Below are 25,959 nucleotides of genomic sequence, written 5' to 3'. Positions count from 1 at the left end.
GGACTACTAGAGAGCCCCGCAAATTCACTACAATACTCATCATGAGGTTCATTGCATAATCCGCACGCTATTTTTACATTTTTGCACAAATGTGTGGAACTCTGTGGGATGAATTTAAATATGGGGAAATGTGTTAAAGGTAGCTCTTATTGGTAGCTAAATAAATGTATATTTTCACGTTCTAATGACTGCTAAAGAGTCCAGCAAATTCTGTGAAATACTCAATGCAAAAGCTCATTGCGTAATCCACATGCTATTTGTACACTTTCGCACTAATAAGTGGAACCCTGAGGGTTGGATTGAAATATGGGGAAATGTGTTAAAGCTGGCTAATATATTCACATATTACCTAATCAGGGATATTTACCTTTTTACTCATCCTCATGTCAGTCCAAACCTATGTTTTGTTTAACTTTTTTTTGGAACCACAAAAGATTATGTCCAAGCTGCTCTTTTGCATACAATGAATGTGGATGGTGACTATTGGCTGTCAAAGCTGAAAAGGAAAAAAAAAAATGTATCTGGAGTCCATTAATGAGCTATATTACAAGTCTTCTGAAGAACTGGCAGACAGGCTTTGGAAGAGTAGTAATATAGTTTACAAGTCATATGCTTGACAGTCATTGGTCACCATCCGCTTTCATTATATAGAAAAGTGCAGTTTCAAGATAAGCTAATTTAAACTCTTTTGGGCCTGGTTTCACAGTCAGGGCTTATATTAAGCCAGGATTAAGCCTTAGTTCAATTAGGACATTTAAGTAGATTTTTCTTAAGAGAAAACATTACTGGTGTGCATTTTGAGATAAAACAATGGCACTGACATATTTTAAGATATGTCAGTGCAAGTTTCTTTCAGTTAAAACAGCTCAATAATGCATTTTAGTCTGGAACTAGGCTTAAAGGGATAGTTCACCCAAAAATGAAAATTCTGTCAGTAATTACTCACCCTCATGTTGTTCCAACCGCGTAAGACCTTCGTTCATCTTCGGAACACAAATTAAGATATTTTTGATGAAATCTGAGCCTTGTCTCACTCCTCCATAGGCTGCTAGGTGGCCCAAACTTGCTGGCCCAGAAACAACGTGCAACACAGACGCGCAGCGCAAAAACACTACGAGGCCCAGAGAGAAGGAAATGAATAGTGGAATAAAGTCGTTATTTTTGTTTGTTTTTGCGCACAAAAAGTATTCTCGTCGCTTGATATACTTAAGATTGAGCCACTGTAGTCACTTGGACTATATTAACGATCTCTTTAATTACTTTTCTGGGCCAGCAAGTTTGGGCCACCTAGCAGCCTATGGAGGAGTGAGACAAGGCTCAGATTTCATCAAAAATATCTTAATTTGTGTTCCGAAGATGAACGAAGGTCTTACGCGGTTGGAACAACATGAGGGTGAGTAATTACTGACAGAATTTTCATTTTTGTCCGCGAAACCGGGGGATAGTGTTTAATGGAAAAATAAAACAGAACATATGAAGTCAAACCCTAAATCCTACCCTTTAAAAACAGAGATCTCTGAATATTTGTGATATTTTGGAATCTATCAGTAGGGTGAAATCAGTTTTGAGGAGAGGTTGACTAGATTTAATTTGAACAATATTTAAATACAGTTTAATGAGGTGATTTTAGGTATCAGTGGTCATGTTTTCAGACATTCTTGTTCTAACACACACACACACTTCAAACACAGTATGAACTGACAACACTTATGTACTTAATGAAAACAACACAATCATGCAACAAAGACGCACTCTAAACACACACAGCAAGCACTGACAGATTAGGCAGTAAAATAGCAGGGCGGAGAGACTGAGTAGTGAAAAGAGTGAAAGTACTAAGAAACCATATGGTCATGTCTGGGTCACAGAGGTCAGAAGTTCAACAGATCTTCTTACCTTAACGTCTGCTTTTTTGTTCAACAAGCTCTTGGCTGCTACAATGGGAGGAAATAAGAGAGAGAAGTTAAATCAGCAACACCATATTACATATTACAAAATGTCAATTAACCCGCCGGACAGGCAATTTACCCAGGGCTGTATTTCCTAAAACCAAACATAACACTGCAGATATTAATCATACTAATAATCTTGAACAGCATAAGTAGGCCCAGACGGAATCTGCGTTTTTTCTTTCTTTCTTGGTTCTGCACTTATTTTTGAGGGGAAGAATTGTATGGAATGGCTTTAAACATGGTAAGCCACTATTAATAACTAAATACATCAATTAGCCAAAACTTTTAATAAACAAGCTCAAAAGAGCCTGGAGATTTTCAAAACTTTGTGAATGACATGCATTCATATTCTGCCGAAAAACCAAGAACTTTCTGCAAGGGTAGATTCTGTGTTGGCCTACTCAGAACTCTGACTGATACAGCCAGATTTCTACCAATGACACTTTATAATAAACATCATTAGTGAGTCTTTAACAACACGTTATATAATTCTTACTAAATCAGCATATTTCATGTTCAATATTTCATGATACCTATTTGATTGTTCAAATCAAGTATTATATAAAATTAATAAAGATTTTTAAAGATTAAGATTTATTATAAAGCGTTACCCATGGCTGCTTTGAGTGAACTGTTCCTCATTGTCAAATTAATAAAAAAAATTATCATCATGGTTCGAATTACGTGGGAGCCAGTGGGAGCTGAGCTCCCATAGAGAGAGGATGAGCTCCCATGAAAGCAGTAAAATCATACACCTTTGAGGGTCTCTAAAAATCATCAGCCCCATTATTTTAAATTACAAATAAAGCACTATTTCCTTCAGACTACTGTAGCGTGACTAAAAAGATAGGACAAGATGCCAAACACATGGATCTCACGGGATCTCGGATCGTCATCACACTACATCATATGCTTCGCCTTCTGCCAGGACTTTTACTGACTTTTCTCAACTCACAGAAGTGACGTCAACGTCCGATCTAGCATAACCCATCAGGCAAGTGAAAAAAAACATACGAGTGCGGATTAGAACCCAGAACCTCTGACACGCTTGGCAAACGTTCTGCCACTGGACCACTTAAGTACACGCTAAATAATGTCGGATCTATATATTTATTCATGTGAAAATTGACAAATTAAACCGAATGTACTATTTAAATTGAATTGTGTTAGCAACGCTTTTTTATTAAACAATTTTATTTACATTAGTAAGCTACACCGCGCCTGCTCATAAGCTACATTTTTCTTTTTCTTTTTTTTTTTAAGAGACCCCCACAAAGATGAAATCATAATTCGAACCCTGGTTTATCATGTTTATGCTCTTTGTAAGTCTTAGATTGTGGCAGAGAAATTCACTAAGCTATACATTTACATCCACTTCCTTATCACAGAAGCAACTAAAATTTTAAAATGAGCTTTTGTAGGTTCAGCCAAACAATTTCTAAACAGAATAGTTGACCGAAGAACTTTTCAATCAAATTAATTATGAAAATTACACACACACAAAAAAAATCAGTGCTTTTGAACAACACTTATTAAATCAACATAAAAACACTGTAAAAGGAAGCATCTGACACAATCACTGTTGTGCTTTTTTAGTAATAAACCACAGTAACACCATTACATTCGCATCAAACTCATTCGGCATGTCTGTTTCCTCAAAGATCCACAGAGCCAGAGTTGGTTAGACTATTAATAAAGCAGCACTGAAAAGATTCTAAGCTTTATTTCTCAAGTTGAACATGAGGATGGGCCTTTTTGAGAATTTTCTATACTTGATTACTCGTACTACAAAAATGATGCTAAAAAAACGTGATGCCTTTGGTACATTTGTGTATAGCTGTCACTGGATTGTAATCACAGTGAAACGTCTTCAAATCGAAGTTCAATCAAATCGAGTTATGAGAAAAAAAGTACTCATGTACTTGCACCCATCCCTACTACACATTTTAAAGGGTGTCTTAGCACTTCTGAGGATAAGACTACTGATCTAGATAGTGTTCATCAGATCAGTTCAGCAAAAAGACTCTAATTCAGAAAAATTCTGTATTTCTGTAAAAAAAAAAAGATCCAACAGATACAGCTTCGTCACCAATAAGACTGTTCACTGGATGACATGGGCTGACATTATGCATTGAAAATTAAATAGGTACAACCAGAGTATTTATGACCAGAGTATTTCTGGTCATAAATCGAAGAACAGGGTCATTTCAAGGTTGGAATTTGACACAGATCCTCCTAGAACTGTATCTGGGCCACCAATCCATCCATCTGGTGGCCCAAAGAGATCAGTGAGAAGAAATGAGCATGCGTCCCTGTAGAAAGAGCAGGAGTGGTGAAGTAACATTTAATACTCTAGAGTGAGCGGAACTCCTTACCTTGCCATTAACACAGAGAGCAAGAGAAAGAGAGGAAGAGAGAATGGAGAGAAAAAGAGAGAGCAGTGGAGAAGAGGTCAAAAAACCAAAGTCTCGTGTGTTGTTTCTATGAACGGTGAAGTAAAAAAAAAAAAAAAACTGTCTGTGGAGCTGTATATGGGGCTCAAGTAGTATGTTAACTTATTTTCAGTACAGTCATCATTTTTCTCAGAGTTTATCTATATTGCAGGGTCAGCACAAACGAGGTAAAAAAATACAAAATAAAAAAACAAGCAGGCAAATATGTTTGTGCCAGGATGTTTTTGTATAAGCAGTTTCACTACTCTAAAACCTAGTCCTCTTTGAAAAATGTAACATTAAATAATCAAATATTTTGATTAATATTTACATTAAACACATTTAATTATTACAGTAATAATATTTATATTAAATAAAAAATATTATCTCAATACAACAACATTTAAATGCATCTTGTGTTATGTATAATAAATGCACAAGCAAAACTGAGCATTACATGGTTTTTCACTATACAGTGCTATGCATAAGTTTAGGCAACCATGCTAAAGTTGACTAAAAAGAGGAATAAAAAATCATATTTTGCAAATTTAACTTAATGCCTTATTTTAAAAAATTAGGAAAAATCCAACCTTTAAGGACACCAATTTTCTTTGTGAATGAATAATGTATCGTAAATAAATAAATGTTCTTCCTTAAAAAACAGGGTGCATAAGTTTGGGCACCACTATGTTAAATTCCCATAGAGGCAGGCAGAATTTTATTTTTAAGTATTTTTTTTTTTTTTTTTTTAGGATACTATGCATCCTGATAAAGTTCCCTTGGCCTTTGGAATTAAAATAGCCCCACATCATCACATAGCCTTCACTATACCTAGAGATTGGCATGCTTTTATTTCAGTTAGCCTAATAGCTAGTTTGATTTGCATTGAGAGATGATCTTATGGAAAGTACTCCATGCCAATCTCTAGGTATGGTGAAGGCTATGTGATGATGTGGGGCTATTTTAATTCCAAAGGCCAAGGGAACTTTATCAGGATGCATAGTATCCTAAAAAAAAAAAAAAAAAAAAACTTAAAAATAAAAATCTGCCTGCCTCTATGGGAATTTAACATAGTGGTGCCCAAACTTATGCACCCTGTTTTTTAAGGAAGAACATTTATTTATTTACGATACATTATTCATTCACAAAGAAAATTGGTGTCCTTAAAGGTTGGATTTTTCCTAATTTTTTAAAATAAGGCATTAAGTTAAATTTGCAAAATATGATTTTTTATTCCTCTTTTTAGTCAACTTTAGCATGGTTGCCTAAACTTATGCATAGCACTGTAAAACATAAAAACTAAAATAATTTTTTTTAGACATTTATATGCAGTTGATCCCCCCCTTTGCTGTTAGAACAGCTTCCACAGTCAAGTTAGTTAATTAGAAGCGGGAGTTCACATACTTGTATATAATATAAATGCATTCTCTTTTATGCACTGTATTAAAGTCAAATCAGAGGATTCGGAATGATCCAGATATCAGAATATGTAGTGTAACTGCCTATAGCGCAGTAGTCTGTTTGCTCAGGCTGAGGGTAGTAGAGGACAACAGAGAGAGGCAGCACTACATAAATATTTGATTGCAGGCATGTGGAGGGAGCATCAAATATGAAGCACAGCCTTCACATTGAGCAACAGGACACGTTCAATGTACCAGCTCAACCCTTCTACCTCACTCATGATGCATAAAAAAAAAAAAAAAAAAAAAAAACAGGAAAAGGAAAAGCTGAAAAACATTTAAACCTGAATCATTTACGCAACTCTCATGAAGGTAAATGGCAAAACAATGGCACTGGCTTCTCCTCCAGAACAGCTGTTAGGATAAATCAAGAATTTTTTTCTCTAAGCTTAAATGTCAATGGCTGTTTGGTCGAAAAGATTATTCTACTGACAGAAAAACATTATTTGAAACCATTTCAGAGCAAATAAAGAAATATCAAGAAATATACTGAACATCAACAAAAAGCTAAAAAATATCTAAAAAAAATTTTAGCTACGATATACAGGCCAGTCCTACTCATAATACATCCAGTAAAATGTCTGGACAAAATTCACACCAAAAATTATAACTTAAAAAACAAACAAAAAAACTACAACAATAACTTATATTAACGTCCACACCAATGGAGTTTTCTGGTTATTATAAGCGTGCTATGAAACAACACAAATTGAATGTGTGAGAATAACACAGTGACCAAGAAAATGTTAAACAAATCAAAACTATCTTGAATTTTGTCTTTTGCTTTTCCTTCACTATCTGGTCCAATTTTTTTAGATACAGTCGTTTGATTGTGAAATTTGACTGTGACTGATAACAAAGGTAATGTTGCCATTCTCTTGTTCAAATAGTCTACAGTAATTACATATAAAATAACACACACTTAAAGTAAAAATAAGACCTTAAAATGACTACATTTGGCTGTTTGAGCAGATTGCTCAGTTTTGTGATAGATTAGCAATGATTGATATCCGAGCTATCAGTTCTGGAGGAGATGCAATGAACAAAGAATTGTTGAAATAAGGAGCAAGAAAAAGATTCAAAATTAAATGTTCTTGATCAAACTACAACTATAATGTTTAATTACAGGCATGAAGGCCCAAGATTAACTGTAATAAATTGTACACATACAGTAGTGTAGTGTATAGAACTATAAAATAATCCACTGCAACTGTATACTCACTACGGCACCAATATGGAACAAAATTATATTGTTTTCATGTGTTTTCCCTTATATTGTGGATCCAGTATTTCTAATTAATGTTAATAGAAATTGTACATAATTCTACATCCTTTCGATACAAGTATATATGAAATGCTGGTTAAAAAAGGCTAAAGAGTGAAAAAAAAAGAAAAAAGAATCTATATAAAACATTTTGATATAGTGAGTACAGTTGTCAAGAAGCTTTGACCATGCACAAGTGCACAAGATCCATTCAGCCCATCACACCCCCAAGTTAGTGAACATGCATTAGTCCAACCTCCCATGCAGCATTCAGCACAACAGCAGGCAGACTGTTCCACCCCCAGAAACAGGGGTGAACTTCAACTTCACAGACCATATTAAAAGACAGAGTTAAAGGAAGGAAGGAGGAATACAGAGGATGGAAGTGAAGATGGCTTATGGTTGTCAGATAAAAAAAAATGGCAAAGAAAAGTGATGAGGAGGAGGAGGAGGATAAGAATAAACCAGAAAAAAAGTCAAAGGCAGTGATTTATGGCACATATGAAAGGAAGAAATGATGGAGGACTCAAAAAGGAGAGTGGGAAGGAAAAATGATTTCATCATGCAGGGATCTTGGTGTAGCTCCTCTGTGAAATAAATAAAAGATGAATGAAATGATGATGACAGTGATGATGACAGACAGCTTAGAGGACCAATAAGTGGCTACATGATGATCAGACATGAACTGCAAGCGAGTAATGACACGGGAGTGTGGAGGACAAGAAAGAAAAAGAAACAGCAGGAAAGACAGGTAGAGGGTGAGTCATCGTGCACACTTTAGCCCCATGCAGAGACAATCATGGACTAGTGAGTGACAGAGAGGAAATAAGAGGATGATTGGGGGTTGATGTTTGAATGATGTTTCGTTCATGAGTTGGAGTTTTCGTTATGAAAGAAATTGAAAAAAAAGAAAAATTAAACAGAAAATGAATTCATCAAACAAGGAAACCGAAAAAGGGAAAATAAATGACTAGAGGAAATGATAAGGAAATCATAAACTGAAAGGAAGCGGAAAGAAAGGAAAAGGAAAGGAAACTGAAAGAAAGAGAACAGGAAATTAAAAGGAAACCAACGGAAAAGTGAAAGAAAAAAGGAAAATGGAACTGGAAAGTGTAAGGAATTGGGAAAGAAAAATGGAAAGAAATGGAAAAGGACACGGTATATGGGAATGCTATGGGAAATTAAAAGGGAAATTAAAAAGTTTATGTTAAAGGAAAGGGAAAATGAGAGGGAAAAGAAAAGGAAAAAACAGTGGTGTGCACTGTGTGAATAAGGGGATGGGAGGAGTGTTCAGACAGAGAGTGTCAGAGGAATTAAGCCCAGCAGGGCGGCGCTACCTTGTTCCACCAGCCCTGCTGTGGTGCCTGCAGCCGCGGCTACAGCAGCCGCAGCCGCAGTGACCGAGGCGGGAGCCGTGGTCTGCCTGCTACCCACTAACACACACACACACACACACACCCACACACAATCACAAACAAATTCAGAGGGAGGAACAAAGAGAGAAAGAGAGGGAAGAGGAAAGGGGGCAGAGTGAAAGAGAACCATTTATTAGTCTATGGGAGAAGAAACTGTCAGTTATAAGAACACATCAAACCATTTTTTTCTTTGAGAGACAGGTGGCTCGTAACAAAATGATACCCACTTAAACAGGAGCCATATTGACATCTGACTCTGAATCAGAGGGAATCGTCCCTCCTAACATTCAAAATCACACATATTTATCAACATCCTCTGTTGGACCATCATCTGAAGCGGTTAAAAGCAGAGCCCTGGCATCACAGATGAGATCAGAAGGCAGAATTTGCTACTATAACTACTTGAATTTCCATTAAGGAGATCAAATAAAAGAGAGCTGACAGAGAGATTATACGTTCAATGAGGAACCTACAAATGCATGCTATTTTGTATAACGCATGATATCTGTGAGGTCAGAGCTACATGAAAACCGCAAGCTGCGAGATGGAGAGGAAAGGATAGTACGTAGGTGGTGGGCTGAGAGTAAGTGTATGCAGACAGTGGTCACAAAAAGTATGTGGACACTTAAACCACACTTAAAAATGTATGAATGTCTATACACTAGTTAATGGACTAAGTGGCACTTATTAATAATAAGTGGTAATTTGTAATATTTAAAATGATACCAGATAAACTAGTCAAAATTTGTTTCATTTGTATTATTTTCCATCGTATTTGACCTATTGTAATAGCAATTTGTTTTGTTGGTTTTATTGTATCACTGTTTTTGAGGACTTTTTTTTTTTTTTACTTAGCCTAGTACTCTGCTCTGGTATCAAAATTGGTAAACAGAACTGTGAAATTTCACTGATATCAAAAATTGACGTCATAGCAACCTTATTTCCAGCAAACATATACTTGATATATATATCGCTATTGTTAAATAAATTACTCATATAAGATTTTGGTCATATGGCCCACTCATAATCGTATTAAATAATCATGATTACAATACTGGCCAAATAATTGTGATTATTTTGGTAAACGTAATTTATCAAAAAAGTTGAGAAACACTCTAGCCATTCCCACAAGGATTTTACAACAGAATTTTTTTTATGTGTGATCAAAAATACTGATTTTGTGGTGGTAATTTCCAGAATTTTGTGGAAACTAGCATGTATGCATGATATACAATAGTCATACATGACAGATAAAAATGCAGAAGGCTTGTTTATTTTTGTTTTAACAAATTCAGCCATACAATTTTTACACAAATTGATGTGTATTTGGCCATTTAAGCATGTGTGACATGTTTCGTCATCACACTAATGTGTCAATAGCTTTAAGCAGTTCTACGCTTCTTGTGATCGTTTTGCTGTTAAAAAACAAACAAAAAAACAAATTTTGTTGATTTTGAATTGAACAATCACAATCAATCTGGAGGGACTGTCTGCATCATTTGTTTTCAGGTGATTTGGTTTGACGTCTAATACAATGACATTCAAATATTTTAATTGCAATCTAAGTGTCAGAATAATTTTTAGGACCCTGTATAGCATTGACAGTCTTGCCCAAAAGTCACTTTTATTGAGACCAAGAGACTTAGAACATTTCTTTGGCAGACAGCAGTCAACAAAGCACATCAAGACATGTGATCATACACAGAACAGACTAATCAGAAAATACACAGATCCGTCAACTTGGCTATCCATCAAAACCGTTCAAAGAGTTAATATCCAGCTTCATCATACCCGAGTAACTTACCAGAGAAGTTCCGTGACACAAGCATGGTGGTGAGGATGGCCCCCTGTGAGGAGAGGGAGGAAATTTAACCTCTTGTGTAAAAATAAAATTGAGTGAGCATGTTTGTGTGTTACTATGAAACACACCTTGAGTTTCCTCCTGGCGTTGAACTTCTTCAGGCATTCCACAGTCTCTTGTCTGTGCATCATGGAAGCAACAGTAGAGCGTTGCTATGGAAACAAATAGGGAAAAGATTTTGACTGTATCTAGACCTGCATTTTGCTGTATTTGTATAAGTGTTTCATATGTCTGCATTTGCATATCGGAGAATACATACGCAGACCCATGGGTGTTTGAGAGCTTCCTGTGCAGTGATTCTTTTGGTAGGGTTTATGGTCAGCATTTGATTGATGAGGTTTTTGGCTTCAGGAGTAACTGTGTCCCATTCTGGAGATGGAAACTACCAGAGAAATAAAAGAATATATATTATTCTATTATTCAGATGTATTAATAAGCTACAGCTGCAAATCTTTGTTGATCAAATAAACCACCAGTTGAAAATGTTTCTATAACGTGTGCATCTCTAAGAAAATTTTACTTTACAGAAATAAACCACCTGTTAAAGTCCCATTTTCTGAATTTAATGCATTTAATGCATTAATGCAATATGCAGAAACAGATTTTGGCTCAGAAAAAATTGCCCTTTGAAAAACCCATATCGGCAAAAACAAGTATGAATCAATGCTCCCAAATAAAAACGAATAAACATTCTTAATATGATATTCTGACTATGTGATGGTGATAAAGTGTTTTTATAATGTGAAAATCAATACACATTTATCACGTTTTCCTAAAGGTGCAGTAAAAGATTTCTGAGAACCGCTGTTGAAAGTGGAACGGACCGAGCACCAAAACACACTTGTAGCCAATCAGCAGTAAGGGGCGTATACTCATTAGGGGGGAGGTGCCTGTGTTGCAATTGTTTGTGAATTTGGGAGCGGAGCTATCAAGACAGTGGTGTGATCCTTTTGGGAAAGGGCGTGTTTGTTTTGGTGAGTTCAAATATCAACAGCGTTTCTCAGAAATCTCTTACTGCACCTTTAAATACAATATTCTAAATACAATTTCTGCATTCACATTTAAAAATGCTTTCATAGAATGATTAAATCAGAACAAATATCAATCGAGACAAACCAGTACCAGCAGCAGAGAGGTGGGGCAAAACTCAGACACATGATTAATAAAACTTCTTTAAAGGTGCATTGCGTAGGTTCTGAAATTTCTAACAGTTACTGACACCAGTGGCCGTTAGAGGAACTGCAGCCAGTCTCATGCTCGTTCTCGGTGCGCACACGCTCCTCGTACGAACACGACCACATCAACCAGGGTTGCCGCAGCAACCACTCACGGCTCATCGAGATTCACCAGCATAATGTTTGAGGTAAGAAAACACCATTTGAAAACACTACCGATTGCCGCTGCTTACTAATGGCTGCCGTGCCATACGGATGTAAGCCCAAGTAGACGAGAACGCGCATGACGTCACATTTTGTGAATTTTCGCGCCGATTCGGGCCCGACTCCTCCACACACAATTGAGCCTACAGGCTGATAGAGGCAACCGTGGTGGACAGTCAAGGTGTCATTCTTTTTATTACATCATGGTTGGCTCATACATGTACAAATGAAAACTCTATCTTAAAGATTTTTTTAAGTAAAAACCTACGCAATGCTCCTTTAACACCTAACATTGCTATAACTTCAATCAAAGAAAATATCTCTTATGAACCCTCCTGCCTTACATGAAACATTTATCAAACAAATATGTTGCACAAGCTAGATGGAGTGGGAACATCAAAATGTCACGAGTACATCAGATGGGACACGTGTCAGAGAAGCAAGAAACAACTGCAAGGGGGGGGGGGGGGGGGGGGAGCGAGGTACAGAACTGAAAGTATGTAAAACTTACATCATAAGCTCCAGCTTTGATCTGTTGGTAAAGTTTGTGCTGATCCTCGTCCCAGAAAGGTGGATATCCAACCAGCAGAATGTACAGAATCACACCTGAATAGAGAACAATTAAAAAAATAATAATGGTTCTGTTCCAAGTGCATACATAAGCAACATTTTTAGGTTGTTCCATACAGTATATGTCAGGTAATATAATTTGTACTATACTCAAAAGTATTAAAAAATACATTGGACAATAAATCTGAAACACCTGGTTTTCGAACACAATAATTTATTACTGCGGTGTAGGGCCTCTTTTTGCAGCCAATAAAGCATCAGTTCGTCTAGGGAATGACAGATAAAAGTTGGCACAGTTGGCACCAATGAAACTGACATTTGGCATTGGCACGAGTGACCAAAGGTTTGGCTATAGCAGCCTGACCATGAATATGAACTCTGTGGAGCTCCCGACGAACTGTTTTGGTGGAAACAGGAGAGTTGAGGTACGCATTAAATTTAGCAGTGATTTGGGAAGCTGGGGTTCTAGGTTTCTTTGGATACAATCCGGGTTTGTACCTGGACATAGCTTCCTCTTGCACTGACAATTACTTCTGTTGGATGTGGTTAGTCCTACGTGGTGGTATGCCGACATTACCCTGGATACCATAGCTCTTGATACACCACAAAGACTTGCTGTCCTGGTCACAGATGAGCCAGAGAGATGCGCACCAACAATGTGTCATCTTTTGAACTCTGATATGTCTCCCATTATGTTTTGTGGAATTGCAATATTTTATGTACACCTGCGCTATTGCTCTGCTAATTCAACCTTCACACTCTGCTCTTACTGATTTAATGTAAAATCAGTGGAGATTGGCCATAAGACATGTAATGGCATATATAGGCGTGAAACCTCCAACACTATACTGGCCAGCGTTTCAGTTTCATTGTCCAACCCCTGCAGATGAGGATGCAGAGTCTCTGTGCTGTTGTTTGCTAGTAGGTTTAATTAGTGTTGTGTAGGTCGACTAGAAATCCCCAACTCTCATTAAAAATGAATGACTTCCTGTCTCTGTAACTGAAAATCTCTGTATTTTTGAATATCCCTTTGGGACCCTGCTGAAAAAAAGAAAAAAAACTAAGCAAACCAGCCTAGAACCGTTTCCGAATCCTAGTTTGCTTGATCACCTATCCTGGCCAAGCTGTTTAAAACAAATAAAAGTAGTGTCCAGACCACTACAACCAGCAAATCAGACCAGCTCGAACAGAATTGGATGCCAGCTAAGAACAGAAAACCCTCTTGGGCTGGTTAAGGTTTTTTTCAGCAGGGAAGGTAGACAGTAAGGCAGCTCACTTAGTTTTGAAGCACAGCACAGAAAATCTCTTTGTCTCTTCAGAATTAGCATGTGCTTGTCACTGAATTTGAGTTTATTTACCACAGGCCCAGATGTCCACCGGTTTGCCATATGCCTCCTTCCTCAACACCTCAGGTGACAGGTAACCTGGTGTCCCTGCAAATCCTATAAAACATGGTTAAGCACACACTCTTTCAGATAATTCTGCTGCACCAGTAAAATGTGACTGTAAAAGTAGTAAGCACACACAAGATAGGGTCGTGTGGGCGTGTCTCAAAAATCAAACTACATTGCTACGATTACATACCAAACCATGCCTGCTGGTCTCCCTGCACCTCGATGGCCAGTCCAAAGTCAGCCAGCTTCACAGCAGCGTTCTTGCACTTGCTGGCCAAGAGCAGATTCTCTGGCTGTGGGGAGAATCAAGACAACATTTCTCCTGCCTTAACACACACCTTAAACACACACAAATCACAATAACAAACACACTGTGCATGCTAACACACACTACACAACAAGAATATATAGTCAGATATCCATCACATGTTCAAATGTAACATTGCATACAAACAACCCTCAAAATCTGATTCTTTGAAATATTAGTTGAATGTTGAGTTTGGTTGACGAACTTTCTAAATGAAGGCTGTGGAAAATACGGCAATAAGAGTGTGTGCGCGTATGTGTGCGTGTTTTTCTCCCGACTGACCCAGATTATCTAGCCTCATTATTCTCTGTCACTGATGGATGCTAATAATGTGATATCCCCTCTAGTGCCTCCTGATGCTTCTGCTAGCACGCACACACACAACACTATCTTATAAATCATAATGCTAGCAACTCTGATCTGTAAGGGCAGGCTAACAAACCAAATACAGTCACACACACCTTCACAAGCACTGCACCAGATAGTCAAATCTCAAGCAGCTTTTCCTGCATTGCAGTATCTGGTGGATCTAGCATCCACTTCCCTCACTATCTGATTCACAATAAAAACCGCAACTAAACTGATCAAAGCTGTGATAAATACAAATATACACTACCATTTAAAAGTTTGGGGTCAGTAAGATGATTTAAAAATAATAACAATACATTTACAGAAAAATACATTTATAATGTTACAAAATATTTTTATTGTGCTGACTTCTGAAAATTTAGCGTTGCCATTACAGGAATAAATTACATTTTAAAATATATTAAAATAGAAAACAGTGATAGTAAATTGTAGTAATATTTCACAATGTTAGCGTTTTTACTATATTTTACATCAGATACATGCAGCTTTGGTGAACAGACTTCTTTCAATAATATATTTTTTTTTAGCGAGACCCCCTTCTTTTAAGTAGAGATATATAAGAGACTGATTCAAGCCAATAGCATATGCAGAATGATCTAACATTAATGGTAAACAAAATTCTATATAAGTCTATATAGATCTAGATATTAGCTATGGTGGCAGACACAGTCAACTTGGTCTCAAGTGCTCACAGACTGACTTGGACTGTTCCCATATATTGATCTGACTGTACTGACGCTGTTGTATGAGACTGAACCGAACTGGACGATGACAATTTTTTGCAGAACTGCTTTATAGATTAAATAAACTAATTAAATAATTTATGATCTTTACAATGGAACTGAATCTATAAGGAACTGACTTCAGCTGAACAACAGTTATAACCTTATAACCTTAAAGCTGCTTTGAAACAATCTGTATTGTGTAAAGCGCTATATAAATAAAGGTGACTTGACTATACATATCTATGGACGTCAAAGCTACGAAGCAAATGTGGCTTCTAAATGTTTCATTTAGAGCCAGTGGAAATCTACTTTTTTACATTGTTATCCTTGTTCCAAAATGCTCATTATCACATCATTATCACCATTCCTTCATTAAAATTTCCTAGATTTTGTCTCCATCCTCAGAAGAACTCGTATAGCATAGCTAATGCAGACTACTCCCCCCCCCCCCCCCCAAAAAAGAGGTTAAACATGCACACTGCTGAGGGCTGGAACACCAGGAGCTAATCCAAGCCTTAAATCTCAGCAGTGGGAGGATTTTTGATGAACAGCACCCTCTGAGAACAAATCCAGCAAAGAAGATCTGCCAAAAATCGCTCTCCAGCGCTCTTTCACAAACGTTTAACCTCTGCAGAGAAATCCACGACTTGACTTCCTAGCAAAAATCTCATCAGCATGGGCACAGCCAAGAAAAAAAGTACATATGCACACGCACACACACATAGCTGGGTGCACTGGTTAAATTGGCTTGAGTTGGTTAAGTTTTCTTGTTTAGCTTAGGTGTCGATACACGTGTCCTGTGCTATTGTGGCTGTGTGCAAGATCGCTGCTCTTTTCTGCAGTGGCATTCCTGTCATGTCCACTCAGAGACCCGCTGTGGAGGAGCGCGTGCCCCGGGCTTCCATTCAAAAGGGCACTCCAGTGTGGGTAGACACAGATAGCGTGAAACCAGAGTGCTGGTACTGTCAGAGTAGAGTATGGAGCTGACTGTATTTTAGCTTTTACCTTGTATCTTTTTCTGGATACTGTTATATTGAAACTGAAGCATGAATCTAAACCTACACAGATCAAATCTAGTGATGCACTGAAAATTTTGGCAACCAAAATATTCAGCTGAAAAAAAAGAGTTTTCAGTTTCAAATCATTGACGCACACAGTAGCTAGGTTTCCATCCAAATGTGAAGCAAATCTTTTTAAAGGTCAAAAAAAAAAAAAAAAAATGCGAATTAGGTGAGTTTCCATCAAGTTGTTTGAGTGGATGACGTGGTTTTGGTAACCTAGTAACCAACAGTAAATAAAACAAGGCATCCATAGAAAATGGAGACAGGACTGCAATTAGTTACAATAGGGCAAGTTATAAATTTAGGCCTACTAGCAGTGCAGCTTGCAATCGCTAAATTAAATGCTGCGCACAGAAGAAGAAATGCATAATTTTTGATGAAGGCACTAGCAGCAAGAGCATTACAACAACGTCGAGCCCCATACATATGGGAAAGACAACGTCAGCAGGATTTTTGGGAGGTATTTTACTCAGAGGCCACATTTGAAACGTTATGCAACATTGACACCATCAGCGGAAACAGACGATTTTTTTTTAACAGCCATGGGTTTAATGTTCACTACGTCAGAAGTTATACAGCAAATACGTTTACTTCGCATCTCCCATTATTCGCATTAACTCTTTTTCGATCAAGTCAAAAACCACCTCAAGCAAGTGTAAACACTTTTTTGCGAATTAAGGAAATTGCCGTTTCACACGTTTCTGATGCGATACTTCAAAATGCGCATAACAGGGTGATGGAAACATAGCTAGTGATGTTTCCTGATGATGCATTTTCACTGTTTCAGTATCTTAGATAAGATACAAAAGGGAAACATGTCAGCAGTGTGGGAGCACTTCATCATGACCAAAAATGATGGCTGAGTAGCAACATGTAAAATTTGTTCAGCTGAAATATTGCGAGGTAGCTTGTTGCTGAAGAACTTTGCCACGACTGGTTTCATTTATCATCTGAGCACACAACACCCTGAAAAGCATACCGAGTTCAATTATCCAATTACCCAAATTGAATAACCAAAGCTTTATTTTGGGTTTTGGTTTTCGGCGAATTTGAATTTATTTATATAAATCGGTCAAAGCACAAAGTGCACCGGTTTGGTCTTTGAATGACTACGTTTTATTTTTTTTAAGGATTTGTGAATTTTGACGAAAACCTGCAGATAAATGGGCATTTATAAAATGACATTACAAATATACAGTAGTCACAAGTCACAATCAAACCACTTATACATGCATACGAGACATACAAACAAGACATACAAGCAAACCACTGTAAGAACTATTTATGAGATTATAAACGACAGAAAAGCATGCAGCATGCATTCCGAAACAGTTTCTAAGCATCACCCTCTCCACCGACAAACCACAAAGCGTTAATTATGTGTTGCATGGGAGCTTTTTGGCAGTTAAGATAAGCATCCTAGGCTATTTTATGGCCGGTTCGAACTGTAATCCAACTGCAAAGCATGCTAGATAGTGTGACACTAGTGGAATTATTTCTAAGAACAACATGTCGTGAAGCACACTGCGTTTTAGAGAAGGTCAAGGGTCACAAGGGAGCAGTCAAATGGCACTGCAGTGAACTCAAACCTGGACATGACGACTGGTCTGGGACTGGGACCCTGATGTCTACACTGACTCTATGGGCAATAAGAATAATCTAGAAGGTTAGAGTTACATTGTCGTGGTTCATTAAATTTGGTCTATTATTATTAGTACTACAGACTTATTAGTGGAAGCACTTTTGAAGTGCTTGATCGATAAAGAAAAATCAATGTCGCTCTTTAAGTCAGGCCAATTAGCGCAGTCTTACCTGAACATTCATGAAAGTGAATTTATCACCAGCAACACACACAAACGTAGCGCGCTATCACTGTGTGAGATCAGACTGAGTTCTATTGCAGAGTCTTTTTACTCATTTTCACAGAGAGACCAAAAGCTGCTATTAGCAATTACGTCAGTCATCTTCAAATCGACACAGCGATAGGCACAGATTTCTGCAGTACATACCAACTTTTATGAGCACATGCACGTTCACACACTTGAAGGACAGCGATGACATCACAATCGGCACTTACCTTCAGGTCTCGGTGCACCACGCCCATTTGATGGCAGTGAAGCACCGCCTCCAGGATCTGCTGGATGCAGTGACTGCATGCAAACAGCAGGGGGCGGAGGTTAGTCTGAGCAGCGCTACAGTCCCGTGCACAGGCCAGGGGCGAGGGGGATTTGGGGCAGGTAAAAATGTAAATGGGAGGGGGCAGGGCATCTCTCTAGACTCAAGCCTTGCCTCCATGTAGCTAAATATAAGCATAAACAGAAACCCCTGAAACCTCACTAATAGTTAGACAGCAAGAGGTGAAAACTTAAGTTTTCGCACAATTGCGATATATCTACAATTAAGACATGGAAGCAACGCTTTTTGTGCCTATTGAGAGAATATTTCTTTTGTCAACATATGTAGGACCTGTTCTATTAAATCACTGCAAAATACAAGTTCACGAAAGAAGTTTCCTATTGCTTTTCCAGCCAGCCTACTATGTACCTTGAACAGCTTTAATTTTTAGTTGAAAAAAGGGAAAAAAATATATCCTCAAGAACTGAGCTCAAAATGGATTTGAGATCTGCTCATTCAAAAAAGCCAAAAAAATACAACAAAACTGCATTTTCATACACTATCATTCAAAAGTTTGGAGACTTCTTTTAAAGAAATTAATCATTTTATTCAGCAAAAGTAAAGGAAAGACTTGTATATTAACATTTCTATATATTTTAAATCAATGCTGTTCTTTTGAACTTTCTTGAGTAAATCAACATATTAGAAGGATCATGTGACACTGTAGACTGTGGGTCTAAAAATGTTACTTTGCCATCACAGGAATAAACTATATTTTAAAATATATTAAAATAAAAAAGTTATTTTAAATGGAAATATAAAAATATTTCAAAATATTGCTGTATTTTACTGTATTTTTGATCCAATAGAATAAGAGACTTCTTTTTAAAAAATTACCGACCCCAAACTTTTAAACGGTAGTTTAAGAAAAAAACTGTTTAATGTGCCCAACACGTGCACACATTAAAAAAGCCTTCAAAATGCAAAGCAAAATTTAGGTAATAGCCCAGAACCTGTGTGTGCCAAACTTTGCAGTTTTTGCACGTTTACATGACCTAGCATAGTCATGTATGTAAACGTATTAAATATAGAATCACAATACATTAGACAAAAGTCAACCACACTAAATATTTCAGATATTTAACAGTAAATTTTTTCAGTTACAAGTCCATTTAATCAACAACATTGCGGCAGATTTCTATACCCGCTGGATTCTGCTAATTGCTGCTTTCAGCTCTACTCTTCTCCTCCCTATAGCAGTAAAAGAGGCTCTTAGAAATGAAACCTTTATAAGGTAAATCATACAGAGCTGTATATGTATGCAGTCTTTGATCAAATATAGTGACATGAGAGTGTAAAGTGTGTGTGTTAAGAAGTGTAGGATATCAGCAACACGTGCACACACACGCATGTGTGCTGGTTGCCAAGAGACCCCTACATGTTGCTATGCACAGGTACAGTCTACGCCTGGGTAAAACTTCAGGAATGATGGTTTTGGTATTTAACAGCTCGAACCCAGATCCGACATCCAAGTGATAATACACTGAGGGTCACTGAGGTAGAGGAAAAGGCTAAATCAATTATGTAAATCAATTAATACTGTAAATGGCACTCTAGATCAAAGCTATTCCAATATACAGCACATGTCTTGAGTCCAATCTTTCAATGCTGGAAGAAAAATCCCTAAGATGGGAGTGTTATAGCTGTTCTGGGATCACACAGCACATGGGGGGTGAACAGTAAGAGGGTTTGCAAGCTAAAGTGAGAGAGCGCAGTGTGGTCATGTGATATGGCGCAACTGTGAATGACATTAAAGCTACAAATTTACTTACACTAGCATTTAAAAGATTGGGGTCAGCAAGTTTTTTTTTAAATAAATTAAAATACATAAATATTTCAACAAGGACACATTAAATTGTTCAAAAGTGACAGTAAAGTAATTTATAATGTTACAAAATATTTGTATTTCAAAAAAATGTTTTATATATACATCAAATAACCCTGACAAAAGTCATGGCTGCTGAAAATTCAGCTTTGTCATTACAGGAATAAATTACATTTAAAAAATATAATAAGATTAAAAACTTATTTTAAATTGCAATAATATTTCACAGTATTCCTGTTTTCTGTATTTTTGATCAACTAAATGCAGCCTAGGTGAGCATAAAAGACTGATCTGATCCCAAACTTTTGAAAGATTGTGTATTACCAAGCATCAATACACATCAATACAATTATTTCAATAGAATTATTATTTATTTTTTCTGAACAATGAAATGCCTCTCAGGTAATTAGTGTCAAGTAGATTTTTTCTTTTATCTTAAAGGTATAATGGAGGATTTTTTACTTCCGGGTGGATCACCTATACTATTGGTCCTCCTAATTGTCAATCATTCTGGTGAATCAATCAAACTTATTCAAAAAGTGGAGAGGGCGGTCTTATCTAAAATTCGGAAAGATCCTCCACTATACCTTTAAGAAATCTAAAGAAAAGTTCAAATCGCTATATTAAGATGTAAAATAATGTTTTAGCTCTAAAACTATTAGAAATATTATTTTCTCTTGGATTCAAGCTTTGCTTCTGACACTGTCAATTTTGAAGTCAATTTAATCATTCCAATTAGTATTAACTAGACCCCTTTATCTAAAATCATTTGCTAATTTACAATCAAATTTAAAAAGACTGCAATACATTTAAATTAACCTGCAAAAAGATGATTTTGTCATTCTGTTCTGCCCTACAAAGGCAAAACAGTATAAATTATTAGAATTACATACAACTATTTAAAGCAGTCTATTCTTAATGACCACATTTAATCTTTAATACAGCGCTTTGAGATGCATTTCTGATAGGGTCAGTGCTGCATAAATAACGTTATAGCTGTGATTATTATTATCCGTGTGCAGTGTGCAGTGTGCACTGCATGAGTTTTCTGGCATGGCAGTAAAGTTCAGGGCTGTAAATTAAAGTGCTGCATTTGCTTTCTAAATGTCTCCCATTAAAAGACCACGGAGCATGACATATGGTCACGGCAAGAGTAAGACAGAATGTCTCTGAAAAAACATTTCTGAGAGTGAATCTGTCTGTTTACTCTGCCTTTAAACGTATGAGCGCATATATGGATATATTAAATATCCATATGTGTGCATTCATCATAGTGTGTACATGTGTGTTTCTTCACACCTCCCCCAGTGTCAGCTGCTGATCATAGCTGGTCTGCAAGAGAAGATGTGTGTGTGAGTGTGTGAGTTTGTAGGGGTGAGACATGAAGTGTCAGTGTGTTTCAGCAAAAAATCTCCACTGCTGTGGACATTAAAACGTCTAAAAATGTACTGAAACTCACTGTGCTGTCCTTTCTAATATTAGCTTTATTTCCTGTACTAACATCAACGTCACAGTATTTGAGTCTCTTCTCCCACGCTTCATAAGCTAGAGAAGCAATTTAAACTTTTTTTGCAAGAATCTACACTGAGAAGCAAAATAACAAATCTAAAAAAACCATATTTGCGAAATTTCATCAAAACCTAGCATCGTTTCAAGTAAGAGAATGACTGGTAGTTCATGATACTGTTCATCATTCAAGTACTAAAAAGACTACTGAAACTGAACTCTGGGATACTACTGTGACTATAAAACAAGATCAGCTGCTATAATATGTCTTGTGCTGAGCGCATGCAGACTACCTTAGGACCCTATGATTTCTGCGATGTGGAAAACGAGGATGGAATCACAAATTCCAGTCATAAAAATGTAATTTAATGTATCACATGGAATGTCATGGAATTTTTTTTATGAATAAATCAGGGCTGTACACTTAATCAAATCGCAATATTGACTTGGGTCTGTGAATATTAAAGTGCGAAAAGCCATACGAATATCACATCATTTTTCATGTTTTAATTTAAACACTAAACCTCTGTTGTGCAGCGCTTATTTTGCCAAAAAATATGGAAGGAATTGTTCATTGCATTTTAAAAGATGAATTAAATTAATAAAGTTTTGAATACATTCATTTGATTACAACCTTTTTTTAATAAATTGGTATTAAATCATAAAACACAGAATCCAGAAAATTACAACAGACAAAAACAAAAACATTTCATAGGACATTATCATTGTTAAAAATGTAATAAATTATTAAATAGTTAATTGTTTTATGAATTAAGCTGATTACACTTCATTTTTAGTTTTTATAAAATGTAATCAAAACAAAAATGAAAACCAAAACAGAAAAATTTTAATTAAATTTAGAAAAAAATAAAACTGATTTCAAAGGGCTCTACGACGTCAGTCTTGACATGGTACATAACGAATATTATAACATACAGCGATTTAAGGATGTTTATACAAAGAACCACTTTGAAACTTTAAATACACAGTATTAGAATTTAAACATAATTTAAGGGATAGTTCTGTTATCATTTACTCACCCTTATGTCCTTCCAAATCTGTTTGACTTACTTTCTTTTGTGGACATGCAAAGAAATGCATACAGGTTTGGACCAACATAAGGGTGAGTAAATTATGACAGAATTTGTATTTTTGGGTGAACTATCCCTTTAAAAGTAATAGTTGAGGAACAAAGAAATAACTAAAAACCCATGACACCTTAAGAGTTCTGATCATCTAAACAACAGCATCAAGCGCAAGAAGTAAGGATTCGGGAGGTTTGGGAAGGCAGTCAATGGATTAGGGGAAGCCCATGATGCCATACACAGACAAACAGACAGACAAGACAGGCTACAACTACAGACACACAGACAGGAGCAAGCAGGGACAAACAGACGGGCCATATACAGGCAGTGTGTGAGCTACATACTGACCTTCAGGTCCCTGTGCACTATGTCATGTTGGTGAATATGATGGACACTGTCTAGAATCTGATGGATACAGTGACTGTGAAGACAAAACGGAAGAAAAGAAAAAGGAGAGTGGGGAGAGGGAGGGAATGAGAGGTGGGGGGAAATGTGAGGATGGATAGAGTGAAATCAAACGATTGATGGAGTGATGGCAGTGCATTGAACAAAAGGAGCAGAGATGATAGAGAAAGCAAGGTGACGGGTTGAATGATTGATATACAAGAGATGGGAAGAGTGACGTAAACAGGAGAGGGAAGAGAGGGATTAAAAGGAGAGAGGGAAGTGAATGATGGAAGTGAAGAGACAAAACCATTTAGACATGAGACACACAACTGTCACCAACAAGAACAAGATCAGAGAGAGAAAGAGAGAGAGAGAGTAGGAGAAGGGAGGTGAGGAGAAACAGGTGTAGTGACTGAGTGTGTGTGCATGTGTGTGTGTTAAATCTGAAGGACGTGAGAATAAATGCTGGTGTGGGGATTTACAACAATATAGTGTCTTTGAAGAGCAATTACACATACAAACACCATACACACAAATATATACATAGGTTTGGGATCAGTAAGAATTTTATTGCATTTTATTTTTTTAAAGAAGTCTCTTATGCTCACAAAGGCTGCATTTATTTGATCAAAAATACAGTAAATATTTAAACAATTAAAAATGACCATTTTCTATTTTAATGTTTTCAATTATTTTTTACTCCTGTGATGGTGAAACCATTACTCTAGTCTTCAGTGTCATATGATTCTTCAGAAATCATTCTAATGATTTGGTGCTCAAGAAATATTTACATTTAACCATTTAGCAGACGCTTTTATCCAAAGCGACGGACAAATGAGGAGAAGAACAGAAGCCATCAAACCAACAACAGGGCAACTATATGCAAGTGCTACGACAAGACCCAGTTAGTCCAGCACAGTCCAGACTAGTCTGGCCCATCTGCCAGCAAGGTTTTATTTATTAATAAAAAAATAATAAAATAAAAAGATAGAATAGAAATATAATAGAATAGTAAGTGGTAGTATTAACAGGTCAAGTGTTGATGAAATATGTGTCTTTAGCCGTTTCTTGAAAGTGGCTAAAGACTTGAGATAGGCAGGTCATTCCACCAGCAGGGATCAGTCCAGGACAGGTAAAGGTCAGTGAGAGTGATGTTGTGTATCTTTGGGATGATGGCACCACAAGGAGCCGTTCACTTGCAGAACTCAAGCTTCTGGAGGGCGCTTAAGTCTGAACTAGTGAGTTTAGGTAAAGGGGTACAGACAGAGCCAGTGGTCGTTCTGTAGGCATTATCTTTAACGGTTAATATTTTTTCAGGATTCTTTGATAAATAGAAAGTTTAATTTGAAATGCATTTATTTGAAATACAAATATTTTGTAACATTCTAAATGTCTTTACTGTCATTTATGATCAATGTAATGGATTCTTGTTTAATAAATGTTTAAATTGTTTTAAAGAAAAAAAAATTTGCACTGCCCCCAAACTGTAGAGTGTATGTATATGTATTATGTATACCTGACCCAACATAATTGTTCCAGTGGGATAAAAATACAAACTGGTCTAATATATTTAATAATTCATGTATGTGTTTATGTCCACCTGCTCAGGGGAGTAACTGTAGTACACAGCTAGATTTTTTTTTAAAAATCTAGTGTGTGTGTGTGTGTGTGTATATATACAGTATATATGAGACAGTTTGTATAAATGACCCCAAATTTCCAATTAATTCCCTTTAATTCCCATAATTCTCGTTAAGTTTACAACTTGGAACATTTCCAAAATTCCCCAGCTGAACTTAGCATGGAGAGTTTCTAAAAAAATTACCGGAAATTTTCCGCTCCTTTGCAACCCTAGTTATGACAAAAACATATGATTTAAATGAAGAGCATCTTGTTACACAACTTAATCTCTGAATTCAGTTTTGCAAGGATATAATTCTTAAATCTAAATTGTAAAGACTGTGTGTGTGTGTGTGTGTGTGTGTGTGTGTGTGTGTGTGTGTGTGTGTGTCTATATACTGTATATCCATATAGGCTACTGTATGTCTGTAAGCAAAACTACAAATGTTTGAATAGACTAGCTTGACAAATAATATGAATAAGAGACGATAAGTAAAGTCCTTTCGCTGATTTAAATCACTAAAGCTTGGGCCCGTTTCCATCCACATTAGCGTCATACTCACTTTCTGTCACACATCCAACAACAAGAGCCACAACACAGTGGAGAAGGTGTCGGTGACACCATCACACACAGAATGAGAGAGCTAGAATATCTGAATAAAAGACAGAAGGCAGACAGAAAGAGAGAGAGAGACAGGTGGAGGATGGGAGGAGGGGAGAAAAATGAGGCCCTAATTACGTGTGTTAATTGGAGCCCTAGTTTCTCCCTCTCTCTGAGGAGGCAGGGGGCAGCGCACGACTGCAGGGCTTCTCAAGAAGAGGGGCGTTTAGAGTGAAAGAGAGAACAACAGAGATGGAAAGAATGGAAAGAGAGAAAGAGAGCAAGAGGAGGGACAGACAGCAGGTGTCTGGAAGCAGGTCAGCAGGAGATGAGCACTAGAGAAGAAGCTGAGATGTTTCCCTGCATCCACTCCTACAAACATTTCATTTCTCTGTCAACTTTACAACTTTCTAATGATTATAGTGGTAAATGATAATTCACTTCTAACTGATATTTCTAATAATCATTTTTGTAAAAAAATATTTGTATTATAATTTCCCATACCAAATAATATTTAAATAAGAAACAGATAACAATGAATATTTATAAATAAATGTAATAATAATTATTT

The 25,959-nt window shown here is 36.8% G+C and overlaps 1 protein-coding gene across 24 annotated transcripts in view; it reads right to left on the bottom strand.

The window, feature by feature from the left end:
* Nucleotides 1-25,959, bottom strand: part of camk2b1 (calcium/calmodulin-dependent protein kinase (CaM kinase) II beta 1) — a 64,202-nt gene that overhangs the window by 23,342 nt on the left and 14,901 nt on the right. For 7 of the 24 annotated variants that reach the window (XM_084413034.1, XM_084413018.1, XM_084413026.1 and 4 more), the window contains exons 6-13: nucleotides 18,267-18,339; nucleotides 13,918-14,020; nucleotides 13,692-13,775; nucleotides 12,275-12,369; nucleotides 10,644-10,766; nucleotides 10,453-10,536; nucleotides 10,328-10,370; nucleotides 1,897-1,934 (exon numbers count right to left, since the gene is read on the bottom strand). In XM_084413034.1, coding sequence (XP_084269160.1) covers nucleotides 1,897-1,934; nucleotides 10,328-10,370; nucleotides 10,453-10,536; nucleotides 10,644-10,766; nucleotides 12,275-12,369; nucleotides 13,692-13,775; nucleotides 13,918-14,020; nucleotides 18,267-18,339 — 643 coding nt within the window. Of the gene's footprint in view, nucleotides 1-1,896; nucleotides 1,935-8,445; nucleotides 8,542-10,327; nucleotides 10,371-10,452; nucleotides 10,537-10,643; nucleotides 10,767-12,274; nucleotides 12,370-13,691; nucleotides 13,776-13,917; nucleotides 14,021-18,266; nucleotides 18,340-23,128; nucleotides 23,202-25,959 lie in introns of all 24 variants that reach the window. The other 17 variants (XM_084413033.1, XM_084413021.1, XM_084413014.1 and 14 more) reach the window with 6 other exon arrangements.

This window comes from Rutilus rutilus (assembly GCF_951802725.1).
Source record: "Rutilus rutilus genome assembly, chromosome: 7".
NCBI classification, from domain to species: domain Eukaryota; kingdom Metazoa; phylum Chordata; class Actinopteri; order Cypriniformes; family Leuciscidae; genus Rutilus; species Rutilus rutilus.
Note: the sequence above shows the minus strand (reverse complement) of the source record. Positions and strands in the feature narration are given on the sequence as shown.